Genomic DNA, 21,772 nt, shown 5'->3' on the forward strand with positions numbered 1-21,772 from the left:
GACTGTGTTGGTGGCTTTATGAGGTGCTTGGGTTTTTTTTACTGCTGGATCTCTGCTTGCAGAAATGTCCGATTCCCACTGACTACAGGGATGCGTGACTTTGTCTTCTGGACTGCTCCTTCCTTTCTTCCAGATCTTCCATCGACAGTGAACCCGCCCTGGTCCTCGGCCCTCTGAGGTCCGTGCAGGAGCTGCGGAGGGAGCAGCAGCTGGCCGAGATCGAGAGCCGCAGGCAGGAGAGGGAGAAGACCGGTGGAGAGGAGGGGGTTGAGGGAAGGACCAAACCCCCTGTGCAGGAGATGGTGGACGAGTTACAGGGCCCCTTCTCCTACGACTTCTCCTACTGGGCACGGTGAGCACTCTCCGGCTTTCCCTGCAGGGTCCTCTGTTCTGATGTCCTTCCTCATGGGGGGACAGACCAGCCACATTGAAGTATCTTACTTATTTTAGGTCTGGAGAGAAAATCACTGTCACACCCTCGTCTAAAGAGCTGCTCTTTTATCCTCCTTCCATGGAAGCCACCGTCAGTGGAGGTAAATGTCAGCTCAGCGAGCCGATGACACACCTTTGCAAGTGTTTCTTTCCCTGCAATTAAAATTTTATTCTGTGCTGCTGTTATAGTGAAACCATCTTTGTAAGGTACCTTCAATCCCCTTTGGCACATAGATCTTACTACTTGATGAGTGAGTGAATGAACGAAAGGTCTAAATCAGTAAATGTGACTTTCACTATTAGAATTGGGGGATCTTTTTGGAAAAGGACTCAGTTTTCCTTGATGTTATCAGGTTGACACCAGAAGGGAGATAAAAAGCAAAAGCATCAGTTGTTGAAACGTCTGAAATGTCTTTGTGTGTCCGAACTGTTTGTGATGTTTGCGTTTTTTGGTTGGGGTTATGGGAGGGTCTTTTGGGGACTGGATAACCAGAAGTGATTGCTGGTGGAATATTTAGGCTACCAATAGCTTTTCCTAGCATCGTGGGTTCATTAAACCCTGGACGTTTCTGTGTTTGGAAGGAGAGTATTGAAGGGCGTGGCTGTCCAGCAGGCAGCCTGTCCGGGGCAGCCTTCCATACCGGTCCTCTGAGATCCAGCCGCACAGGCTCTGACCTGCAGTAACGGCTTCTCTCCCCACCTGTGGCCTGTGAGAGCCAAGGGAGAGGAGCAGGGGAAAGCCAGCTTTGTTGGCTGTACCTGCTAACATTCCTGGCAGTTGAACAAGGCCATTCATCAATGGTGAGAGGCTTGGGCCACTTGCAGTCACTGAGGATTCTGGTACAGTCAGCAGCCTCATTGGAGCTGGCTTCCAATATCTCAGTTTTAGGCCCTTCTTTAATGGGAAGCCCCAACCTAATCTTCTTTATCTCTTCCCTTTTTAGAAAGCTGCCCAGGGAAGTTGATTGAGATCCAAGGGAAAGCAGGCTTATTTCTGGAAGGCCAGATCCACCCAGAGTTGGAAGGAGTGGAGATTGTCATCAGTGAAAAGGGGGCGAGTTCACCCCTAATCACAGTCTTTACTGACGACAAAGGTGCCTATAGGTAAGGCCGTGACTAAGAAACATTTGCTTGGGATCAGTTGGGGAGCCTAGAAAGAAACTGGGGAGCCAGGTTTCCTTGGGGCAGGTGATGCTTCTTCCAGGATTTGAAGCAAAGCCATCTCCAGTGTTTTCTTTTTTATTCAGTGTTGGGCCACTGCACAGTGACCTGGAGTATACCGTGTCCTCGCAGAAGGAGGGCTACATTTTGACTGCCGTGGAAGGAACCATAGGAGACTTTAAGGCTTATGCCTTGGCAGGCGTGAGCTTTGAGGTAACACTGTGTGCTTTTAAAAAGCAGCTTTATGGGGTATAATAGACATACAGTAAGCTGCACGTAAAGTGTATAATTTGACAGTTTTGACATATGATAACCCCCATGAAAACACTACCACAATCAAAATGGTGGCCACATCCGTCATCCTCCAAAATTTCCTCATACCCTTGGCAACCCCTCTCTCCTGCCCCTCCCCACTGCTCTGATCTGCCTTCTTTCACTATGGGTCATTTCGCATTTCCTAGAGTTTTATATAAATGGAATCATTCAGGATGTACTCTTTTTTGGTCTGGCTTCTTTCACTTGTAATTAGGAGATCTGTTGACTTTAGCTTGTGTGCATACCTTTTGGGAAGTATTTTAAGCTTTCATCCTTGACTCTGTTCTCTGTCGAAGGACGCAGAATGTCTTTCTCTCTTGCCTCAGTCCTTCTTGGGAAGAAGCATGCTGTGTGATGGACAGAGTGAGTCTGGAGATCCTTGAGGCTGAATATTTTCAACATAGAGGCCAAATAAATTAAAATTCTATATTGCAGAATGCGTTTTAAACCAAACTGAAAGATAGTCAAACTGGGAAGAAATATCTGTACCATAAATAACATTCCCTGTTTACCAGGGACTCCTAAAATCTATAAGAAAAAGACAACCCAACATGGGACTCCCGTGGTGGCACAGTGGGTTCAGAATCTGCCTGCCAATGCAGGGGACACGGGTTCGAGCCCTAGTGCAGGAAGATCCCACATGCCGCGGAGCAACTAAGCCTGTGCTCCACAACTACTGAGCCTGCGTTCTAGAGCCCGTGTACCACAGCTAACGAACCCTGTGTACCTAGAGCCTGTGCTCTTCAACAAGAGAAAGCCCGCGCTCACCGCAACTAGGGAAAGCCCGTGCGTAGAAACAAAGACCCAACACAGCCATAAATAAATAAATAAATAAATAAATAAATAAATTTTTTTAAAAAAGACAACCCAACAGAGAAAAGATAAACCAAGGACATGAAAGGCAGTTCACAGAAGTCATCCAAGTCACTTGTAAACATACAGGAAACACTTGACTTTGGTAGTGACTGGGGAAATGCAAAGGAAGTTACCATCGAAACACTGGGTCTGGGGTGAGATTTGCAATAATCAAGACAATATCCATCTTCTTGGCGAGCACGCATTTTCCCACACATAGGTAATTTGTTGGAGCTGGAAATGGTTACAGCCACCATGGAGGGCAGTTTGGGGGTTTCTTTCTGAATTTCGAGTGCACACATCCAACAATTCTACTCCTAAGAATTGACTGTTCGGAAAAAGAAAAACTTAAAAAACTTAAGTGCACAAAGATACACACGCTCGGGGACATTCAGATCGTCTCTCCTTTTCCATCACAAAACTCGGTGGCTAGCCTGTGTGCCGTGGTTGGCCGACCTCTGCTTTAGAACGATATGCAGCTGTTCCGAGGCAGCGAGGCTGATCGGTGGGGACTGGTGGACGAGGGCAGCCGGGAAAGTGGCTGAGGGCAGAGAAAGCAACTTGCAGTTACAGAACCGTACAGTTTAGGGGCCCCCCCGCCCAGCCCCACCAGATCACTTATGAAGTCCATCAACAGCAGCCATAATGCTGATAAGATTTGTGTGGGCAGAGTTCTGGAAGGCTGCACACCAAACTATTAACATTGGTTACCCTGGGGATGAATAGGAGACCTTTTGTCTCCCCCAATGAATAACCCATTAAGGATTACCTCTTGAATTGTTCATGGCTAATATGAGTTAACCTTGCTCTGGGGTTCCTTTTTCCACCCCCAGATAAAAGCTGAAGACGACCAGCCCCTCCCTGGGGTTCTCCTATCCCTCAGCGGTGGTGTGTTTCGTTCCAACCTCTTGACTCAGGACAACGGCATTCTGACCTTCTCAAACCTGGTAAGGTGTCTGGTAGTTTACTGCCTGCCTGACTCCCCCCATGAGAGTGCCGGGACACGGCGGCCTTGACTTGTGTGTTGCTTGACAACGTGAGAACAGAAAACCAGCCTGGAGTGTTGTACGTTTCTTCGGGGACCAGACGTAATTAGAGGATTGCTCTCACTAGAACTTAATGCTGCTGATTCGTGTTCCCTTCTGCACAGACTTCTTGTTTTCTGGTCACCCCCTTGTCACTGAGACAGTGTAATTAATTACCCCGGCCACAGCGGCTCCTGTCTTAAACATCCCTTTGTTTTACCACAGGATCATGCTGTTTATAATGCCGAGTCTTGTTCGGGGGGTGAGCTTGTGTTTCTTCTGCAAAGCACACTCCCCGTGGTGAGTGGATAGCACCCAGTTTTCACTGGGGATGTAGAATGAGGCCCTGAGTGATGGGCACTCAGGAGTGCACGTCAGTTGGCCGTCTTGTCAGCCCTGGGAATAAAGTGACTGTTACAGGGATGTCGCAAACAGGCAGTGAGTTGTATCTGAAAGATCACGTGCTGTGCAGTGATGCGCACCCAGCTTCAAATCTTCCATCTGCTACTTACTTGCTGGGTCATCTCAGGCAAGTTACTTGACCTCTCTGACCTCCGTTGCTTCCTTCATAAAATTCAAATATGATTTCTACCCCACAGAGTTCTTGTAGGCGCACCATGATGACAGCTGCTGTTAGAATTGTAATTGCTGTCACTGTAATGATTTATTGTAGAGTTAGAGTTACCATTTCTGTGTGTCTAGGAAGCCATGGAGCTCTTGGGCCTAATTCTGGTCCATCATGACTTCAGCCGCCCCCTTTGAAGCCATACCTAGATTTGCAGCAGAGGCTCAGTTTGTGGTTGTCTCTCGGCAGAGCCCCGGCCAGTATTACTTCAAGCCCATGATGAAAGAATTCCGGTTTGAGCCATCCTCGCAGATGATCGAGGTGCAGGAGGGGCAGAACTTGAAGATCACCATCACCGGCTACCGCACGGCCTACAGGTGGGCAGCCCCACCTGCGCCCCTCTCTCCCAAGCCCGGGCTATGGGATCACACTCACGCTTCTGTTCTCTAGAAACTCATCCCAGTCTTCATACTGATTTTATTTGGAAGACAAGGGACATAAGATACGAGGTCCACAGGCTCCTGACTGCTGCCGTTTTCTTCTAATATCTTCAACGAGTGTCCCCGTTTTTTTTTTTTTTTTTTTTTTTTTAATTTTAATTTTGGCCATGCCAGGCAGCTTGCAGGATCTCAGTTCCCTGACTAGGGATCGAGCCTGGGCCGCAGCAGTGACAGTGCTGAATCCTAACAACTAGGCCAACAGGGAACTCCCTTCAAACGAGTGATTCGGTCACAAAGTTCCTATTTTGAAATTGGCCTGAGAGACCCTATTTAGTTCCTAAAAATTTTCATTTTTTTAAAAAGTTTGAAACTTGAGTGAACATTTTGAAAAGGAGGAAATGCATTCACTTGAGTGAAACTTGGAAATCCTGGAAAGAGTCTGTACAATGTGAAGTTTCCCTCCTATCCTGGTCTCCGAGCTACCTGGGTTTTCCAGTATTTCTGAATACTTTCAGAGACGGTTTATACAAATATTAGTAAATATATTTATACACACGCACACATATTATACACATTTACAAAAGCACTCGAGGCAAAGATCGATTAATCAGAAGGAGTGGCTTTAGAAAAATGGACCATTTTCAATCGAACATAAAAATGGAATAACTTATTTTCATTTTATTGGATGCTTCATTATTTAAAGCTTAACACAAAAATACAATAAAGTGGAATAAAATAAAGCTTAACCTTTTTTAATTACAAGTTTCTGGAGCATCCCTTAGAATGTACAAGAAGAGAAATTGATGACAGCCTTCTGGCTGGCCTGAGCCCTCCGGCAGGAAGGCTCGATTTGCAAGTGACACAGCTAGAACTGAGTTGTCTGGGTCATTTGGGGCACAGTTCTCCATTGAAATATTTTGCACCGTAAATTGTTAGTAAATGCAGGACACTTTCCCTGAAATCTTTTGTGTGCTTCAGAAAACCCCAAGAACGTCATGTTCTGTTTCTTCTCTCGTACCTTTAGTTGCTATGGTACAGTTTCTTCCTTAAACGGAGAACCAGAACAGGGTGTTGCCGTGGAAGCAGTGGGCCAGAACGACTGCAGTATTTATGGAGAAGACACCGTGACGGACGAAGAAGGGAAGTTCAGGTTACGTGGATTGCTGGTGAGCCTTTGGACGTGTTTCATTAGTGGCTTTTTTCATACCGGGTTCAGCGGTGCCTTGTGGTGCCCCCAAGACTGCTAGGAATGGGGTCAAGAGCATTGCCAGGGCAGCATAGGGTTCTGGAGCTCTTCCCAATCCCTATTGTAGCTGACATACTTACCTTTTATGTAGCTGATGTACTGGGTTGGGGGTTTTGTAGCGAAATAAAGGTGGAAAACCATGGGTTTGGTGCACCTTTTGCCTAGCATGGGTAGTGTGGCTCAGGCCAGGGCTCTCAAACCAGATGCCAGTGGCGCCAGAAGACAAGTGTGAAAGGCTGGAGGATGCTGGGTGCCTGGTAGGGAGCGGTGCGGACTGCGGGGCCCTGGAGAGGGTCTGGCCCACGAGAAGGGGGCAGCTGCCACTCAGCTCCAGCTCTACACAGCTGTGTGGGAAGACAGACTCAGGGTTGCCAGATCGTTTTGAGTTTGTAAAAACATGAAAACTTCTGATTTTTAGATGTTAACAACCAATTAAAAAAAAAAAAACCCACAACTTTGTGCAGGCCAAATAACCGACTTATTTGTCCTTTTGGCTGCTCAATTGCAACATTTGGTTCAGAATTTTTGGTGCCTTTTTCCTCACTTTTACTTGCGCATCCATACATTCATTTACTCGTTCAGCAAACACTAAGTAGGGTCACCGAACGAGAGTGTGGGTTGATGGCACCCACTGGACAGGGCCACTTGGATCCAGGGTTTGGTCCTCAGCCTTTCAGATTCACAAACTGGATGTTCTTAGTTGACCCCAGGGATAGTCGTACACATGTTGGCAACTGACTGATGTTTTTCTGAATCGCGTGAGCTGAGATGCAGATCCGTTTGCCAGTTTACTTAGGTATGTTGGGGCGATGCTGTCCTCTCCCAAAGGTAAGAACATCCACGTCCATTGTGCGCCCATCCCCACTCGCAGATATGGGGAAGTCAGGTCAGGAGGTTGCTTGGTGAGTGAGGAGGGTTCAAAAAGCTGAAGGAGGAAGATGGGCTTGGGGAGGACTGGAGAGCGTGTGTTCTGATGGCCAAGCCGGATGCACACCCACGGGTGGGCTCCCTGTGCCCTCTGCCCACCACTCCCCATCTTCAGTCTCTTCTCATCAGACTCGGCGAGACAACGGCGCTCTTGCTCCCGCAGGAGTCTGGATGGCCTGACTGCGACGCTCCCTTCTTACTCTCCTCTGCCCTTGGAGAGGCCCACCCTCTGTGGAGCGTGCTGCCAGCGGGACACTGCTCCCTGCTGTCCCCCAGGCCTGCTTTCCTCCCTCGTAGCAGTGGTTCCAGAGAGCACAGAGTGGTGGCGGTAGCATGGATGTCCCCCGCCGCCAGGCTGGCTGTAACCAGGGCCCCGGGAGGGGCGACGGGTCCTTAGAGCCAGCTTCTCTGTCTCCCGCGTTCAGTGCAGGCCCAGCCTTTGAAATTTTGTCCTTCGTGGGCTGCACTAATGCCTTTCTCCCTGGGTTTGAATCCTGCCTCCGTCATTTCTTAGCTGTGTAAGTTCAGGCAAGTGTCTTGTGCTTTTTATGTGTTTCATCGTCCGTAAAGTGAGGATGAGAATAATGTCTACCTTCCAGGATGGCTGTGAGTATTAAGTGAGTTAATACACGTAAAACACATGGAACAGTGCGTGACACACTGACTCCGTAAGTGGTAAAAGCAAGAACAGACAGCACCTTCCCCTGAGGTGGTCCTCACCAGAACTGCCAGCTTAGGTGTTTGTTTGCAGCTTTTCTTGGTCTAAGTTAGCAGCAGGAGGAGGGCCTGGCCGGCGCCTGTGCACTTCAGTCTGCCTTCCCCTGGCCGGAGCTGGGGGACTCGGTGTTCCACGCTCACCTCCCTCTTACGGTTGCAGGAATGCAGATTCTGCATCACCGTTTTGGTTCTTCCCAGGGTCTTACTGGCCCAGACATGTTTCTCTAAACTCACCAACTTAACACATTTTATTTAACTAAACCAAATATAGTTTTCTTCTCCACGACAATAGATTTCCGTTTTAAATGATGCTGCCTCACACCCTCCTCGTAATAGGTGTTAATTCATTAGTGCTTTCAGCGTTGCTTAGAGTCGCCCCCTTGTGGCAGCCCACTCCTTTTTCACATGCCAGGCCTCGGATTCTGGAGGAATAGCCTAAGGCTAGACGTTTCCCGTCAAGGGTTTGGATTTGAGTTTGCCAGTCTCCCAGAGGACGCCAGGCTGGAGAGCCCTTGTTGAAGATTTCCTAAGGATTTCAGCTCCCATTAGAATTCATTTCCCCAGTTGATCTTTCCGGGCAGTGTACTTGTCAAGGCACCTTGGGTGAGAAGCTGCATCCCTAGATGTTGCTGCCAGAGGCTGAAGGTGAATCCCAGAGTCAGCCGGCCAGGAGCGAGGAGTCGGGCTGGTTAGGATGGGAGCAGCTGTCCGATGGGCTCCTGCCCGGCCGGGCATGGACATGAGGGGGCAGTGCCCGTTCTTCCCAGCTTCAGCAGTGCCCGTCCCTTCTTTTCTTTACAAATTGCTATGCATGTCTTTCCTTTCTGAGGTGCAGGAAAGATATTTTGAACCAAACCCAATGCTGCTGGTCCTCACTGAGCTATAAAGTGAATTAATACAGTCACTATTGGTGATCATAAATTTGATTGTTCTTGTTTTTTTAATAATAGCTTTTTGTCTCTGTAAAGGTACCGTGTGCTCATTATAAAATAGTTCAAGCAACATATCAAAAAGGATGAAATTTTGAAAGGGAAAAAAAAAAAATCACCCTTAAGCTACCACCTGGAAGGGCCCCTGGTTAATGTAGAGCAAATGCCATTTTGGACACTGCTCTGCCTGCACACAGAGAGGAAGGTCACAGTGCACATGATTTTAGGAGACCAGGGCCGTGTTATCCTGGCTAACGTATATAGATCAGCAGTTACGATCTCAGGGTTGTCCCCTCTTGGATGCACACGGTCAGCTTTGAACTTGGCCCCAGCTCTAGATCCTGATGTGTCATCGGTCCAGTGTGCAGTTGATGATCAGCAATTGGTTGTTTTAAAAGTTTTTAAAACCCCGCTAGTATAAGTGATCTGTCATCCTTTGCAGAAAGATGCAGATCTTTTCTTTTAATAAGTGTGTAAGAAAAAATAGTTCAGAAGTTGACCAACAATGGGTTCTTTTATACTCTTATTAAAGCCTTGCGTAAAGCTGAATTTTGTCTGATTTGCAGCCTTCCAAGAAGGCTCATATCTTGAACTCATATCTTTCTTTATCAGAGTTGCAACTAGCCCATACAGCAATGTAAGAAACAAACAAAAAACTTCATTTCTTCAAGGCAGTTTACTTCCCTCTTTTGGAAAATTGTCATAGTGTGCTGGCTTTCTTAGAACAAAATACTTTACTGCTATCTGCCAAAAAATTATCTAAGTAAATAATATACATCCTTCATGTGTGCAGTGTCAACAAAAAAAGTTTTTTTAGAAAAGTGTGGGTTTTTTTTTTTTTTTGATAAACATCATATATGCCTATACATTTGAGGACTAGAATAAAATGTATAAAGAAGAAATTTGTTTTAAAAAAGGAAAAACCTCAAATCCCACTTCCCAGAAATAATACCCCTTTGGGAATGTCATTCCAGATACCATTCAGTGCACATACACAGCTAGAGGGGCGGGCTGGGCAGCGAGGAAAGAATAATTTTATCAGAATAAGCATATCATGCTTGCAGTTTTGGAATCGGAAACCACATTTAATTTCCCTTGGGTAGGAGAAACTGAATGGGGTTTGAAGGAATTGTAGAACTTCAGGAAAATGTTTCTGCATCAGGGTGCTTTTTCAAGGAACTCTTAAGAGGGTTAACAGGCCACATCCTAGGAACTGAGGTGGAACAGGAAGGCGCCCGTCTGATGGGGGCCTGCAGGCAGAGCAGGCTCAGATCAGGTCTCGTGACAAGCCCCTTTCCAAAGAAGTGACTCCTGCGTTTGTTTGCAGCCGGGATGTGTATACCACGTTCAGCTCAAGGCAGAAGGCAACGACCACATTGAACGGGCCCTGCCTCACCACCGGGTCATCGCGGTATGACATGAACTTCTTCAGTGGAATCGTGGCATGATTGCTTCCCTCATCAAAAATCCTTCAGCACTCCTCTGGCTGTCTGCCTTTCATCTGTTTCGGCCGGGGTGGGGTGTGGGGGGGCTCTTTAAATCCTAATTAAGGGCCCTTTTGGAATAGTGTCATCTTCACAAGCAGCATTTTCTTGGGCTTTTAATGAACAGCATGGCTGTCCGTGCATCCAGAGAAGAAATCCGAGCTGTTGTTTCCCCACTTCCCCCCCACCCCCCACCGCAAGTTCGGATCATTATTCTGCAAGTTAAGGATCTTAAGGGCTAAGTAGCATTTCAGATCAAGGGAGGGTAATAAAGAGAACATGAGCTTAATTGGTGACGGGGCTGCCCACTTTTCTTATGTTTAGATGACCTTGTTTTCCCACCAAGGAGAGCCTCTTGATCTTTAAGATCACGACTTAGCTAATTGATCCCTAAGGAGGCAGCCCCCCAGGTCACAGGAAGTGGCCTTGGAATCATTTGCAGTGAGGTTTTCTTCCATGGAATAGGTCTTGTTCTCTAGAGTAGAGGGCTTGGGTGGACGAGAGGGCCTGCCTCTTGCTGGCTTTATTAGGTGGCATTAGGCATAAAGATTATGAGGGGTTAGGAGGCCGGTGGGGCATTTAGAACTTTTTGGCCTAGAAAGTGAGTTTTCTTGATGTCTTTATGGCATCTGGCATTTTAAATGGTTGTGATGGCTACATCTTATAATTTTGTATTTCCCTGCCATGGGGACTTAGACCAGGATCACAGGCAGTCATGTGGACTGTGGTCCCACATATGAAAAGGTCACGAACGGGGGCACACACCCACCCAGAGGGGGCAGCTGGAGCTTGGCTCCTGCCAATCCCTGCCAGGCAAGAACATCTTTCCCCTTTTTCAAGAGAAGCTGGGAAATCTGGCTTTTTTTATATGAAATTTCTTTTTTTGAATGTTGACAAGTCATTAAAAGTTAGAAAAAAAAAAAACTGCTTGTCAAACAAAATGTGCCCATGGGCCAGGTGTCGCCCATCTCCTGTCAGTTTGGGACCATAGACTCAGGCTGCTGGAACGGCAAGCTTTGCTCTCTGAATACAAAGTGAAATCAGCTAGGAAATAGCTCCTAGGAGATCCCCCGGCTGGAGTAGAAGTCTCCCTTCCAGCGTCCTCAACCCCAGCCTTCCTTCTCTCTTCCCAGGTTGGGAATAATGACATCGATGATGTGAACATCATAGTTTTCCGGCAGATAAATCAGTTTGACTTGAGTGGAAATGTGATCACTTCATCCGAGTATCTTCCTACATTATGGGTAAGGCCAGATTTTTAAGGTTCAAGTGCTCTGTTCTTTCCGGCTTCAAGATGAGAGGGAGCAGGATATCCGGGCCTGTCTAGCGCTTGCTTTAGCTGAGGGTTGAGGTTGAGATTTAAGAATCTTCAATCCCAGCATGCCTCTGGGGGAATGATTCCTGATTGCTGGAGAGAAACGTGGTCCAGTTTCAGATCACTGTTTTGCCAGCCGTGTGTGTCTTTGGAAGCATCATAGTAGAAACCTAATGAACGAACAATACAATCTGGAGTCTAAAACAGAAAGATGGTTATAGGGCAAAGCACCTCGTCACTTTCTAGATTCTGTGCAGGGTTGGGGTGATAGGCAGTGGACCTGGAGTCAGACAGTCCGGGCTGGCTCCTGTCCCACAGTTACTCACCTGGCTGCCTCGGGCACCCCCTCATTCCCATGGGCCTCTGTCCCCTGCTCTGTGAAACCACGGAGTTGGACTCAGTGGCCTCTTAAGGCCTGCTGGAGCTCTTAACAGAACCCGCATGTCTGCAGTTAATGAAGAAGTGTCTATACAGTATCCTGTGATGCCTGGAAGGATGTTAATGAATCGCCATGGGGATGTATTTTTCAGAGGCACACGTAATATATACAGTGAAGCATTTGACTTGAGTGAGAACATGTGCTTAAGTTAACTCACCTCAGCTGCCCTTCAGGGGCTGCGGGCATGTTGCCTATGGGCCTGGTGGGTGATGCCTGAGTGTGAAGAGGGCTGGGCAGGGATGGGGAAACTGGAGGGAGGGGATGGCGCCAGGGCTGTACCTCCCGTGTCTCACGCCCCATTGCAGATGGTGGTGGGAACAGGCAGTGAACCTGGGCTGGAGAGAAAGAAAGGCCACCAACAAAGCACTGAACTGCTTCTGGAAGCAGCCAGAGAACCAGACGCAAAATGGGAATGCGTTTCAAGTTTAAGGAATACCTGTGGGGTTGAGGTTACGGCATGTGGGAGGCCACGCCAGGTGGGCGAGGCCGGCACTGAGGAGGGCTGGGTCCCAGGCTCTACCAGGCGATAACTGTGCGACCTTAGGTGACGCAGGCTCTCTGAGTCTCCATGGGGATGACTACCATGCCTGTTTAATAGCCAGAATTGGTGACGATGTATGTGAAGTGCCTGTAGCAGGCCTGGCATGTTATAGACACGTTAGAAGCTATTCTCTTTAATATTATCACTACACTATTTTGAGTGTTAATGTAAGTTGTCAGAATCTATTTTAAAATCTTAACATCTCGACACGTGTCACGTCACTGGCATCTCAGATGTGTTAGGAATGGCCTGTCGGGGGTGGACGGTAGCTCTTTCAAAGATCCATGTCTCCAGAGATCCTCTCCCCACAAGAGATATGCTGACCCGAGGGTGTCTGAAATGCAATGTTTATCGTGTATTCAGTTTCAAAAGCACGCCCTGTTTGTCTCTGCTCTCCAGGTAAAGCTTTACAAAAGTGACAACCTGGACAACCCGATCCAGACGGTCTCCCTGGGCCAGTCCCTCTTCTTCCACTTCCCGCCCCTGCTCAGAGACGGCCAGGTGATGCCCGCTCCACTCTGCTTTCTGTTTTTGTCATAGTGGTTGCACTTTTCAGCTAAGGAAACACAGTTCTCCCATTTTCCCCCCTTATACCACCTTGCTGGCACAGTTGATGTTGTGCTTTCTGAATCAGAGGTGGTGGGGCTCTCTAAGGATTATTTTTTCAGAATTAGCTCTTTTTCTGTTTACAAAAATAATACACATTCATGGCAGGAGATTGGGGAGGGGGTTGGAAATCAGACATAATCCCGTCATCCAGAAGTAACCACTGTTAATGTGCTGATAGGTTTCCTTTTGGTCTTTTTTTGATGCATGTGCATATGTGTGTATAAATATAAATGCACATATATATTTATTTATTTTGATAATGCAAAGCTGGGACTGTTTTGTACATTGTTTTGTAGTCTTTGCTTGTACATTGTTTTGTAGTCTTTGCTTTTCAATGAAAACTATATCACAAATATTTTCCCCATCGTTAAATCTTCCATAGCATGATATTTAACAGTTGCACGGTAGTCCATGATAGAGGAAATACCATGATCTATTTAACCAAGGCCTTAATGTTCATCACTTACTGATTATAGGATGTTTCCTATCCATTTTAATTGGGCAGAGCAAGCTATCGTGGCTGGCGCGGTGGCAGCAAACTTTGCAGAGAACTTGGTCCCTTTCCGGGGGACTTAGCCTGAGGGTGTGAGTAGCGAGCCTGTGTGTGTGTGGTCCCTCCCCCGGCTTCTTACCACTTGCCACGGGGATGATACTCTATGGCCTTTTTTGGCGTGAAATGGCTGTGAAATAACAAAGCAGGTTGTGACGGAGTTTGGGGCCTCCTCCCCACTTCTCCAGGTGCCCTTTGTAATCGAGCCACTTTTGGCAGCACAGCACCGTGGACACAGACTCCCCTGGGCTCACAGCCTGCTCGGTACCCTACAGCTGAGAGACCCTGGGCACGTCATGCTTCACTTCTTCAGGCCTTGCTCTCCCCATCTGTGAAACGGGGGCAATAATCCTGATCTTGTCAGTGGTTGAGAGCAGAACAGGCATTTGCCTAATGTGCTCATGGCACCGGATCCCTGGTCGGGGCTCAGCACACCAGGACCACGACCGCCACTGGAACCACTGCAGAGACGCTGCGTCTTAGAACTCGCCAGCTAATGAGCCACTTAAGAATCGTCCCTTGAAAGTCAACCTCGTTTTAGATTAAAAACAGTCTTCCTCAGTTTGATCATGTGCCCCCCTCATCAGAATTGACTCATCAGAACTGTATGTGTTTCATAAAGTCAGATTCTCCAAGGACCACCGTGGGTGCAGTGGTTGGATATGCTTGTAAAAACGAGCTCTGCGCGCCTCTTCAGAGATGTCGGGGACGTGCGGCTGTCACTGCAGGAATAGCCTGCTGAGGCCGCCCATTGGGAGTTAGCAACCTAGGCTTGGAGGTGTAAACTTGGGGATTTCTTTAGAAACATAAAGTCCTTTACATCACAGTCATACGTTAGGAGTTAGTTTTCTTTTGCTTTGCCCCAGCTGTCCTTTATGAAAACAACAACTTCTTCCCTGTGCACAGAACTACGTGGTGCTTCTGGACTCCACGCTGCCCAGGTCCCAGTATGACTACGTCCTGCCGCAAGTGTCCTTCACGGCAGTGGGCTATCATAAACACATCACCTTGATCTTTAATCCCACGGTAAGGAGGAGGGAGTTTCTGGGTGTCAGGTGTGAAGAATGGTTCCAGGTACCACTGAGTGCTTTTCAGAGCCCGTCCCGTGTGGGAAGTTGGTGGGAGTCATCATCCCTGATGTGAAGAGAAGGCTGGGGGCTCGTGCGTAGCAGAGCCCAGACTCGAAGTGGCTCTTCTGCTGGTTTCTGGCTCTTGTTCGGTGACCTGGCCCATGATCTTACCTGAATAGGGGGTTCCTCCTAGTTCTGCTCAGCGGAGACTCGGTCAGAAAGTGCCAAAGAGACGAGCACGTAGGGGAACCATTTGCCTCCTTGTGGAGGTGTACGGTGACCCTAGGGGAGGGAGAGGGCCTCTGCGGAGGGCGCTGGGGCTGCAGCCTGGGACACCTACCAGGGCTCGCCAGGACACTCCCTCGGTCCAGGGAGCCACGTGGGCGGCCTGGGCAGGACAGAGGTGCCGCTTGGTGGGGGCCGAGCAACCAGGCCTCGTAGCTGCTGCCAGGAGTGTGGTCCCACTTCTGAGACGGTGAGAGCAGGGCCATGTGCCAGGGAAGGGATGGCCTGGCAGGGTGTCCTGCTGGTCCTCACGACAATCCTTCCATGGGGAGGTGCCATTCTTCCATTTTTTATGGAGGCTCAGAGAGGCTGAGTGACTTACCTGGGGGTGGTCAGCAGATCCGGGTTTTACCACGTTCCAGCCGTCTGCTGGACAGCTCAGCGCCATACGCTTATGAGGGCCGTAAGGGCGCTTCGCTTTATCCCGTGTTGAATGTCAGTACCGACAGCCACGTTGTTGATGCTTGACCCAGTATTTCATGCACTGCTGACCACTCTACCACGCACCTCATCTTGTTGAACTTTCACAACATTCGCCTGCAGTAGGTGCTGTCTGTATTATCCCCATTTTATAGTTGAATCAACTTAGTCTTTTTTTTTTTTTTTTTTTTATAAATTCTTTTTTTTAAATTTATTTTATGGCTGTGTTGGGTCTTCATTTCTGTGCAAGGGCTTTCTCTAGTTGCGGCAAGTGGGGGCCACTCTTCATCGCGGTGCGCGGGCCTCTCACTGTCGCGGCCTCTCCCGTTGCGGAGCACAGGCTCCAGACGCGCAGGCTCAGCAATCGTGGCTCACGGGCCCAGTTGCTCCGCGGCATGTGGGATCTTCCCAGACCAGGGCTCGAACCCGTGTCCCCTGCATTGGCAGGCAAACTCTTAACCACTGCGCCACCAGGGAAGCCCCCAACTTAGTCTTAAAGTGACTGCCCGAGGTTACACGGGAAGACCTGGCCTGGAGCCTGGGCCGCGGTCCTCAAGGCTTCTTCTCGTAATCACTCTACTACTTCCCACTGACTTCAACTTCTCCTTAAGGATTTACTTTAATGCAAAACGGTTTGGGATCTAAGACATGTCAAAAAATGTTCGAGTAGGCAGTTAGGGATGGAAATCTGTTCCTGCCCTTCTGTTTATTAAGGGACCATCTCACTCTGCCTCACTCATCTCAGGTCAAAAGGCCCCTCAGTCATTCTCCAGCCTACGTGTTCTCAGATATTTTGGTCTTGGGACCCCTTTATACTGTTAAAAATTGTTGCGAATCTCAAAGAGCTTTGATTTATATGGGTTATATATATATATTTATCATATTAGAAATTAAAACTGAGAAATGCTGAAAACACAAGAATCCATAAGCCACACGTCCCATTACCTGTCAGAGTCATGACATCATCACATTTGCAGCCTCTGGGAAAGTCCACTGTACACTTGTAAGAGCATGAAAATGGCACGTAATATCTTAGTATTATTATGAGAATAGTTTGGACCGTGCAGATCTCCTGAAAGGGAGGCCCCTGGGCTGAATCTTCAGAACCAGTGCTCTGGCTCGTTAACCTGGTTTATCGTCAACCGAAAGTTATCTTTTAATTTATTTGTTTCTGTTGTCAGGGTGGAGTGGGCTAGTTAGGATATAGGTTCATTTGCTATTACAGAGACCCAGCATTTCAGGGGCTTTAGCAAGAGGGAAGGTTCTGTCTTATGTCAGCACCAGGAGTGAGCAGTCCAGGGGTCATATGGCAGCTCCAAGGTGCCGGGGCCCCCAGCTCCTTCTCTCCCGTGGCTCTGCCATCCTCCAGCACGTCGCCAACCTTCCGAAATGGCGCACTTGGCTGGAGGCTGTCTGGCCAGCAAGGAGGGAGGGCACACCACTTCTCTCCGAGGGTACAGCCTGGGTATTGCGCTGTCACCTCTCTGGGCCGTTGGCCAGAGCTGGTTCCAGGGCCTCACCTGGCTGCGAGGGAGGCTGGGGAATGTGGTCTGTTCTGACTGGCCCAGATGAAAGTCCGTCCTTCCACTGGAAGGAAGCGTGAATGGCCCCTGGTACCCAAGCGCTGCCTCTCCTCCTCACTGGGTATGACCTCTGGGACTAGCTTGCTGCCCACTGTGTCCCCAAGCCTGGAACAGTGGGTTCTCGATGCCTCCTTGTAGGAAAGAGTCCCTGTGTGCGGCTGGGACTCAACAAAATGAGACCCTTCTACTTTCCAACCACAGGGGTCCCCTGCGGCCTGCAGCTGTTTGTCCTGTCAGTTTAGACAGTGAAGGGTGCGGGGGTGAGTAGCACCTTGTTATTGGAATCTGGTTATTCCGGAGCTTCAGAGAGCAAGTGAGGAAGAGTTTGTGCAGCAGAAGATTCACTTGAGATTTATCTGCGTCGCTTCGGTTCCTTACTTTGGGTACTGAGTGTGCCGGGGGTCCCAGGGGAGCCGGCTCAGAAGCCGGGCAGATCAGGGCTGTGGATGGAGCACTGGTGTCTGGGGGTGACGGTGCTCTCGGTGTTTGCAGAGGAAGCTGCCCGAGCAGGACATCGCGCAGGGATCCTACATCGCCCTGCCTCTGACGCTGCTCATCCTGCTGGCTGGCTACAACCACGACAAGGTAGGGGGTCCCGAGACCTCATGGGCAGCAGATGTGTCGGAGGGAGGGATCCCTCATGACTGGGACGTGGCAGTGGAAGAACGTCCACTGTTACAGAGGTTACAGCATTTTAGGTCGTGTCCAATCCCTAAGGCCTCCTTGCAAGGCCATAAACCTCTCATAACAGCTCTCCTAACCCTTAAACCTGGGGTACTTCTGGGTTTCTGGTGACCGTCTCTAGTACAAAGACCTGCCCTGGTCTGAACTGAGATCTGCATGAGAGCACAGAGCAGGTGGTGACGGGGCCTGGGGAGGGAGGGGCGCGGGGGAGGGTCTCTGATGTCCCACTGGACAGAAGTCTTCTCCTGGCGTCCCCCTCTCTCATACTCTCTCTCTTTCCAGCTCATTCCCTTGCTGTTGCAGCTGACTAGTCGCCTGCAGGGAGTCCGAGCTCTCGGCCAGGCAGCCTCTGACGGTAGCGGCCCGGAAGACGCTAAGAGACAAGCCAAGAAACAGAAGACGAGGCGGACGTGAGGGGAAGAGCCCAGGAAGGCTCCCTCGGGACAGGCCCCTGGCGTGGAGGACACGCTGCCTGTCCCACCCGCCCCTCGCCCGGCCCCGGTGCCATGCCGTGAATGGACCCTCCTGTCACTCTGCTGAGCACAATTGATTTTCTGAGTTGAAGATAATTTATTATTATTATTTTTATCAAAGAAGTATTTAAGCTGTGCCGGTGGCGTGCGAATGTAATCCTCAGTCTTCTGCTTCATTTGCAAGAAGACTTCTAGTAAATGGGGGCTCTGGCCCCCTAATCAAGCACCTGTTGCATTGACCTTCCCCTTAACTTCCCTGTGCATTTGAGGTCCCTGCTAGAAACCACACAGCCCGTGTCTGCTACTGGGAGGGTGTGTTAGGAGGTAAAACTCAATAAAGTTGCCCGTTTGTTTGTGTTGTAGGTCATCTCAGGTGTAGTCCTTGGATGACATGGGCCTAATGCTGGGGTCACCGACAAAGCCACCTGGAGGGGCACGTGGGTCCTGAGTGAAGGCGAGATGACACACGGCAGCTGGCTTTTGGCCTCAGCGGTAGGAAGACAGGGGAGGAGGGGTTGTGGCACAGCGAAGAGCCCCACCCCTACCTGATCTAAAGGAGCCTGAGGTTCTCGGGGGCTCTGGCTCCCCGGTGCCCTGCGGGAACATGCGTTCATTTTTCTAGAGAAGCCAGGAAGACAAGAGTTTTATGTGAACTCTTCCACGTTTTAAATGTTAGAGACAGACAAAATGCATACGTAGGATGTGTGAAGCTGGAAGGCTGCGGGTTTGCATAAGGGATCCACAGGAATGCTCACCATTTGAACAGCATTAGTTTAATTCTTATAGGAAGTAATTAAGTTAATAAGTTATATTGGAAGCAGGGACATCCATCCATCCAATGTTTATTGAGTCCCATGTGTGACAGGCACCGGGGTACGAGATGAGCTGAGTAGATGACGGTATAAACGGAGCTGGACGAGGACAGGGCCCCTCTGCTTTGTTCCTCATCGTGTCCCCAGCGCTTGGTGTGGAGTGGGCATTCTAAAAGGAACGAATGAGTGAATGTGTGCGTGCCTGCAGGAATGAACAAGCACACGGGCACGGGGCCCCGCCCCCCGAGCGCACGACCCAGCCATCGTTGGGTGGAAGACAAGCCAGCAGGTGGATGAGGGCCGTGCGGAGAGCTGAAGGCCTCCTGGTGGAGGAGGCTCACGTGGCCGAGGGGTCACAGAGCAGAGGTCCGATCCCACCTGAGAGCTTAGGGAAGCTTCCCAGGCATGATGTTTAGGCCAAGTCTGGAAGGACCCAGCACGGAAAGAGGAAAAATAAGGCAGAAGGTCTTGTTGGGTGCCACGACCAGTGCAGACAGTCAGCTGGAGGGTCCCCGGCCCCTTGGTGGCCACCAAAGGGCGGCTGTGTTTCCAACCAGCGGCTGTTGAGTGTTGGCCATTTCACGGGTGTTACTTTTTCACCGTGAAAGGAAATAAACTCTTAGAGATCCAGGACAGCTGAGATACATAATCCATTTCTTGGAGTGTGTTCTAACTCTTATTCCAAGTGGACACCCAGAAACATCCCTTTTAAATGTTAATGGGGCTTTTTATTGACACAGTGTAAAGGTTAAGAGCTCGTGAAAGATACGACTAAATGTCAATATGTTCCATCCAGTTCCAGGCGCTGCCATTAAGTGGCAGTCTTCCCCTGTCACTGCTATATGTCACCCTTGGTGGTGGTGGGTCTTCTAAAGGGCTCCGTTCCTGGAAAAGGCTGCTGTCTTTCTCGGTCCATTTGGAAGTTGGGCCTACTCTGTTGTCTGTAGTTGTCTTCATTTGCTGGCAATCTCAGGACAGCTCCCCTGATCCCCCTGTGAGGTGTAAGTATGAATAGTTAGAGGCTTTTGAATGGGGCAAAAGTTATATGAGACAGATTTTTTTTTTCCCTGAGAAATTAAAAATGTCTAAAATGGCGGGTCCCTGAAGACCTCCATTGCTTGCACATTTTTTTGCTTATTAAAGTAGCCCCAACCTCAGTGAGGACACCCCGAAGACCGATAGAGAAGTGCCCTTCTAAGGTGCTGGCTTCACCTCAGTCTTTCCTGGTTTACTTGTTTGGAGTGTTATCAACCAACCAGCAAGGATGGTTGGAGTGGGGGGTGGGAAGGGGTGGGTGTGAGGAATGTGTAGTGGGGAGGGGCTGGTGACTGCAAGAGAGGTGGAGGGAAGAGGCGGTCCTTGTGCCCAACTCTCAGTGGTCTGTAAGGAAAGAAGATTCGTGAAAGTAGGGAAAAGTGAACGATTACCTCCCTGAGTTAAGAGCACTCGCGGAAAGACTAGCCTTTCTCAAGTGGTGACCATGTGCCAGGTGCCATGCTGAGTTTCATGCATGAACTGCAGGGTCCACATGACCTTATGACACAGGTATGTTTTCAACCCTACTTTACAGAGGAGGAAACTGAGACTTAAAGATCTTGTAGCTACCAAGTAGCAGAGGTGGGATTTGAACCCAGGTGCAAGAGTTCTTGACCACTGTGCTCTCTAACTCCTGCTGTACAAAATGAGTCAGTGCATTTGTGTGCCAGGTTGTCTGGGAATAATTCAGGGGTTTAGAAAGTGAATGTCGTCTGCCAGAGATGCGGGCATAAGCTGTGATAAATTTAGTCAAGGCACAGTGACATGCAGCCATGTGTGCAATGGAGCGTTGGGCCATAGGACCTTTTAATTGTTCCGTCAGCATTGTTTCTAGAACCAGAGTTATGTGACTAAATGCTTAAATCCAATTCCCTAAACACAAATCCAAATCCAGTGGGTGAGATTCCCCTTTCCTCAAAAGCTGGAGCAACCTGACGAGGAGAGTTGGGAAGGATTTTGGGGACAGAGTTTGCGTAGTTGCATTCCGTTCTGTCTAGGCTGAGTGTTCATTGGGAGTGAAGACTGTGTCTCAATCACCTGCATTTCCAGTCCCTCACACATGGCGGGTGCCTGAGGTAGGGAGCCAGCCTCAAGGTCATCCCCCCGATGATCCCCACTGCCTTTGTGTGTAGTCCCCTTGCACACTGAGTCAGGGCTGGCACTCAGACGTGGGTGATGATGTGTGCCTTCTCAGGCAGGGTCATAAAGGGCATTGCACAAACATGGAAACAACCTAAATGTCCATCAACAGATGATAGAGAAGATGTGGTGTATATATACAATGGAATACTACTCAGCCATAAAATAGAACAAAATAATGCCATTTGCAGCAACATGGCTGCAACTACAGATTATCATACTAAGTGAAGTACGTCAGAAAGAGAAAGACAAATACCATATGATATCACTTATATGTGGAATCTAAAATATGACACAAATGAACCTATCTATGAAACAGAAACAGAATCACGGACATAGAGAACAGACTGGTGGTTGCCAAGCGGTGGGGGAGGGAGACAGATGCACTGGGAGTTTGGGGTTGGTAGATGCAAACTATTCCATTTAGAATGGATGAACAACAGGGTCCTACTGTGTAGCACAGGGAACTATACTCAGTATCCTGTGGTAAACCATAATGGAAAAGAATATAAAAAAAGAATGTATATAGTGTATGTGTATAACTGAGTCACTTTGCTGTACAGCAGAGATTGGCACAGCATTGTAGATCAACTCTACTTCAATAAAAAAAAATTAAAGGGCACTGCACTTCCCACTGTGGCCCTGGGGGAAGCCAGCCGCCTTGAGTGAGGGTACACAGGCAGCCCCCGGAGAGCTGAGGCCCCTGGACAGCAGCCAGTC

The 21,772-nt window shown here is 48.9% G+C and overlaps 1 protein-coding gene across 1 annotated transcript in view; it reads left to right on the plus strand.

Annotated features, from left to right (window-relative positions):
* LOC309613671 (BOS complex subunit NOMO1) overlaps window positions 1–18,427 on the plus strand; it is a 52,242-nt gene extending 33,815 nt beyond the window's left edge. Inside the window, exons 19-31 of the mRNA XM_082360765.1 lie at window positions 134–352; window positions 451–533; window positions 1,377–1,536; window positions 1,680–1,806; window positions 3,597–3,710; window positions 4,603–4,730; window positions 5,818–5,959; window positions 9,940–10,023; window positions 11,230–11,340; window positions 12,791–12,892; window positions 14,457–14,576; window positions 17,401–17,493; window positions 17,875–18,427. Coding sequence (XP_082216891.1) covers window positions 134–352; window positions 451–533; window positions 1,377–1,536; window positions 1,680–1,806; window positions 3,597–3,710; window positions 4,603–4,730; window positions 5,818–5,959; window positions 9,940–10,023; window positions 11,230–11,340; window positions 12,791–12,892; window positions 14,457–14,576; window positions 17,401–17,493; window positions 17,875–18,006 — 1,615 coding nt within the window. The 3' untranslated portion in view covers window positions 18,007–18,427. The remainder of the gene's footprint in view (window positions 1–133; window positions 353–450; window positions 534–1,376; window positions 1,537–1,679; window positions 1,807–3,596; window positions 3,711–4,602; window positions 4,731–5,817; window positions 5,960–9,939; window positions 10,024–11,229; window positions 11,341–12,790; window positions 12,893–14,456; window positions 14,577–17,400; window positions 17,494–17,874) is intronic.
* Window positions 18,428–21,772: the final 3,345 nt, after the last annotated feature.

This window comes from Balaenoptera borealis (genome assembly GCF_965194805.1).
Source record: "Balaenoptera borealis genome assembly, chromosome: 16".
NCBI classification, from domain to species: Eukaryota; Metazoa; Chordata; class Mammalia; order Artiodactyla; family Balaenopteridae; genus Balaenoptera; species Balaenoptera borealis.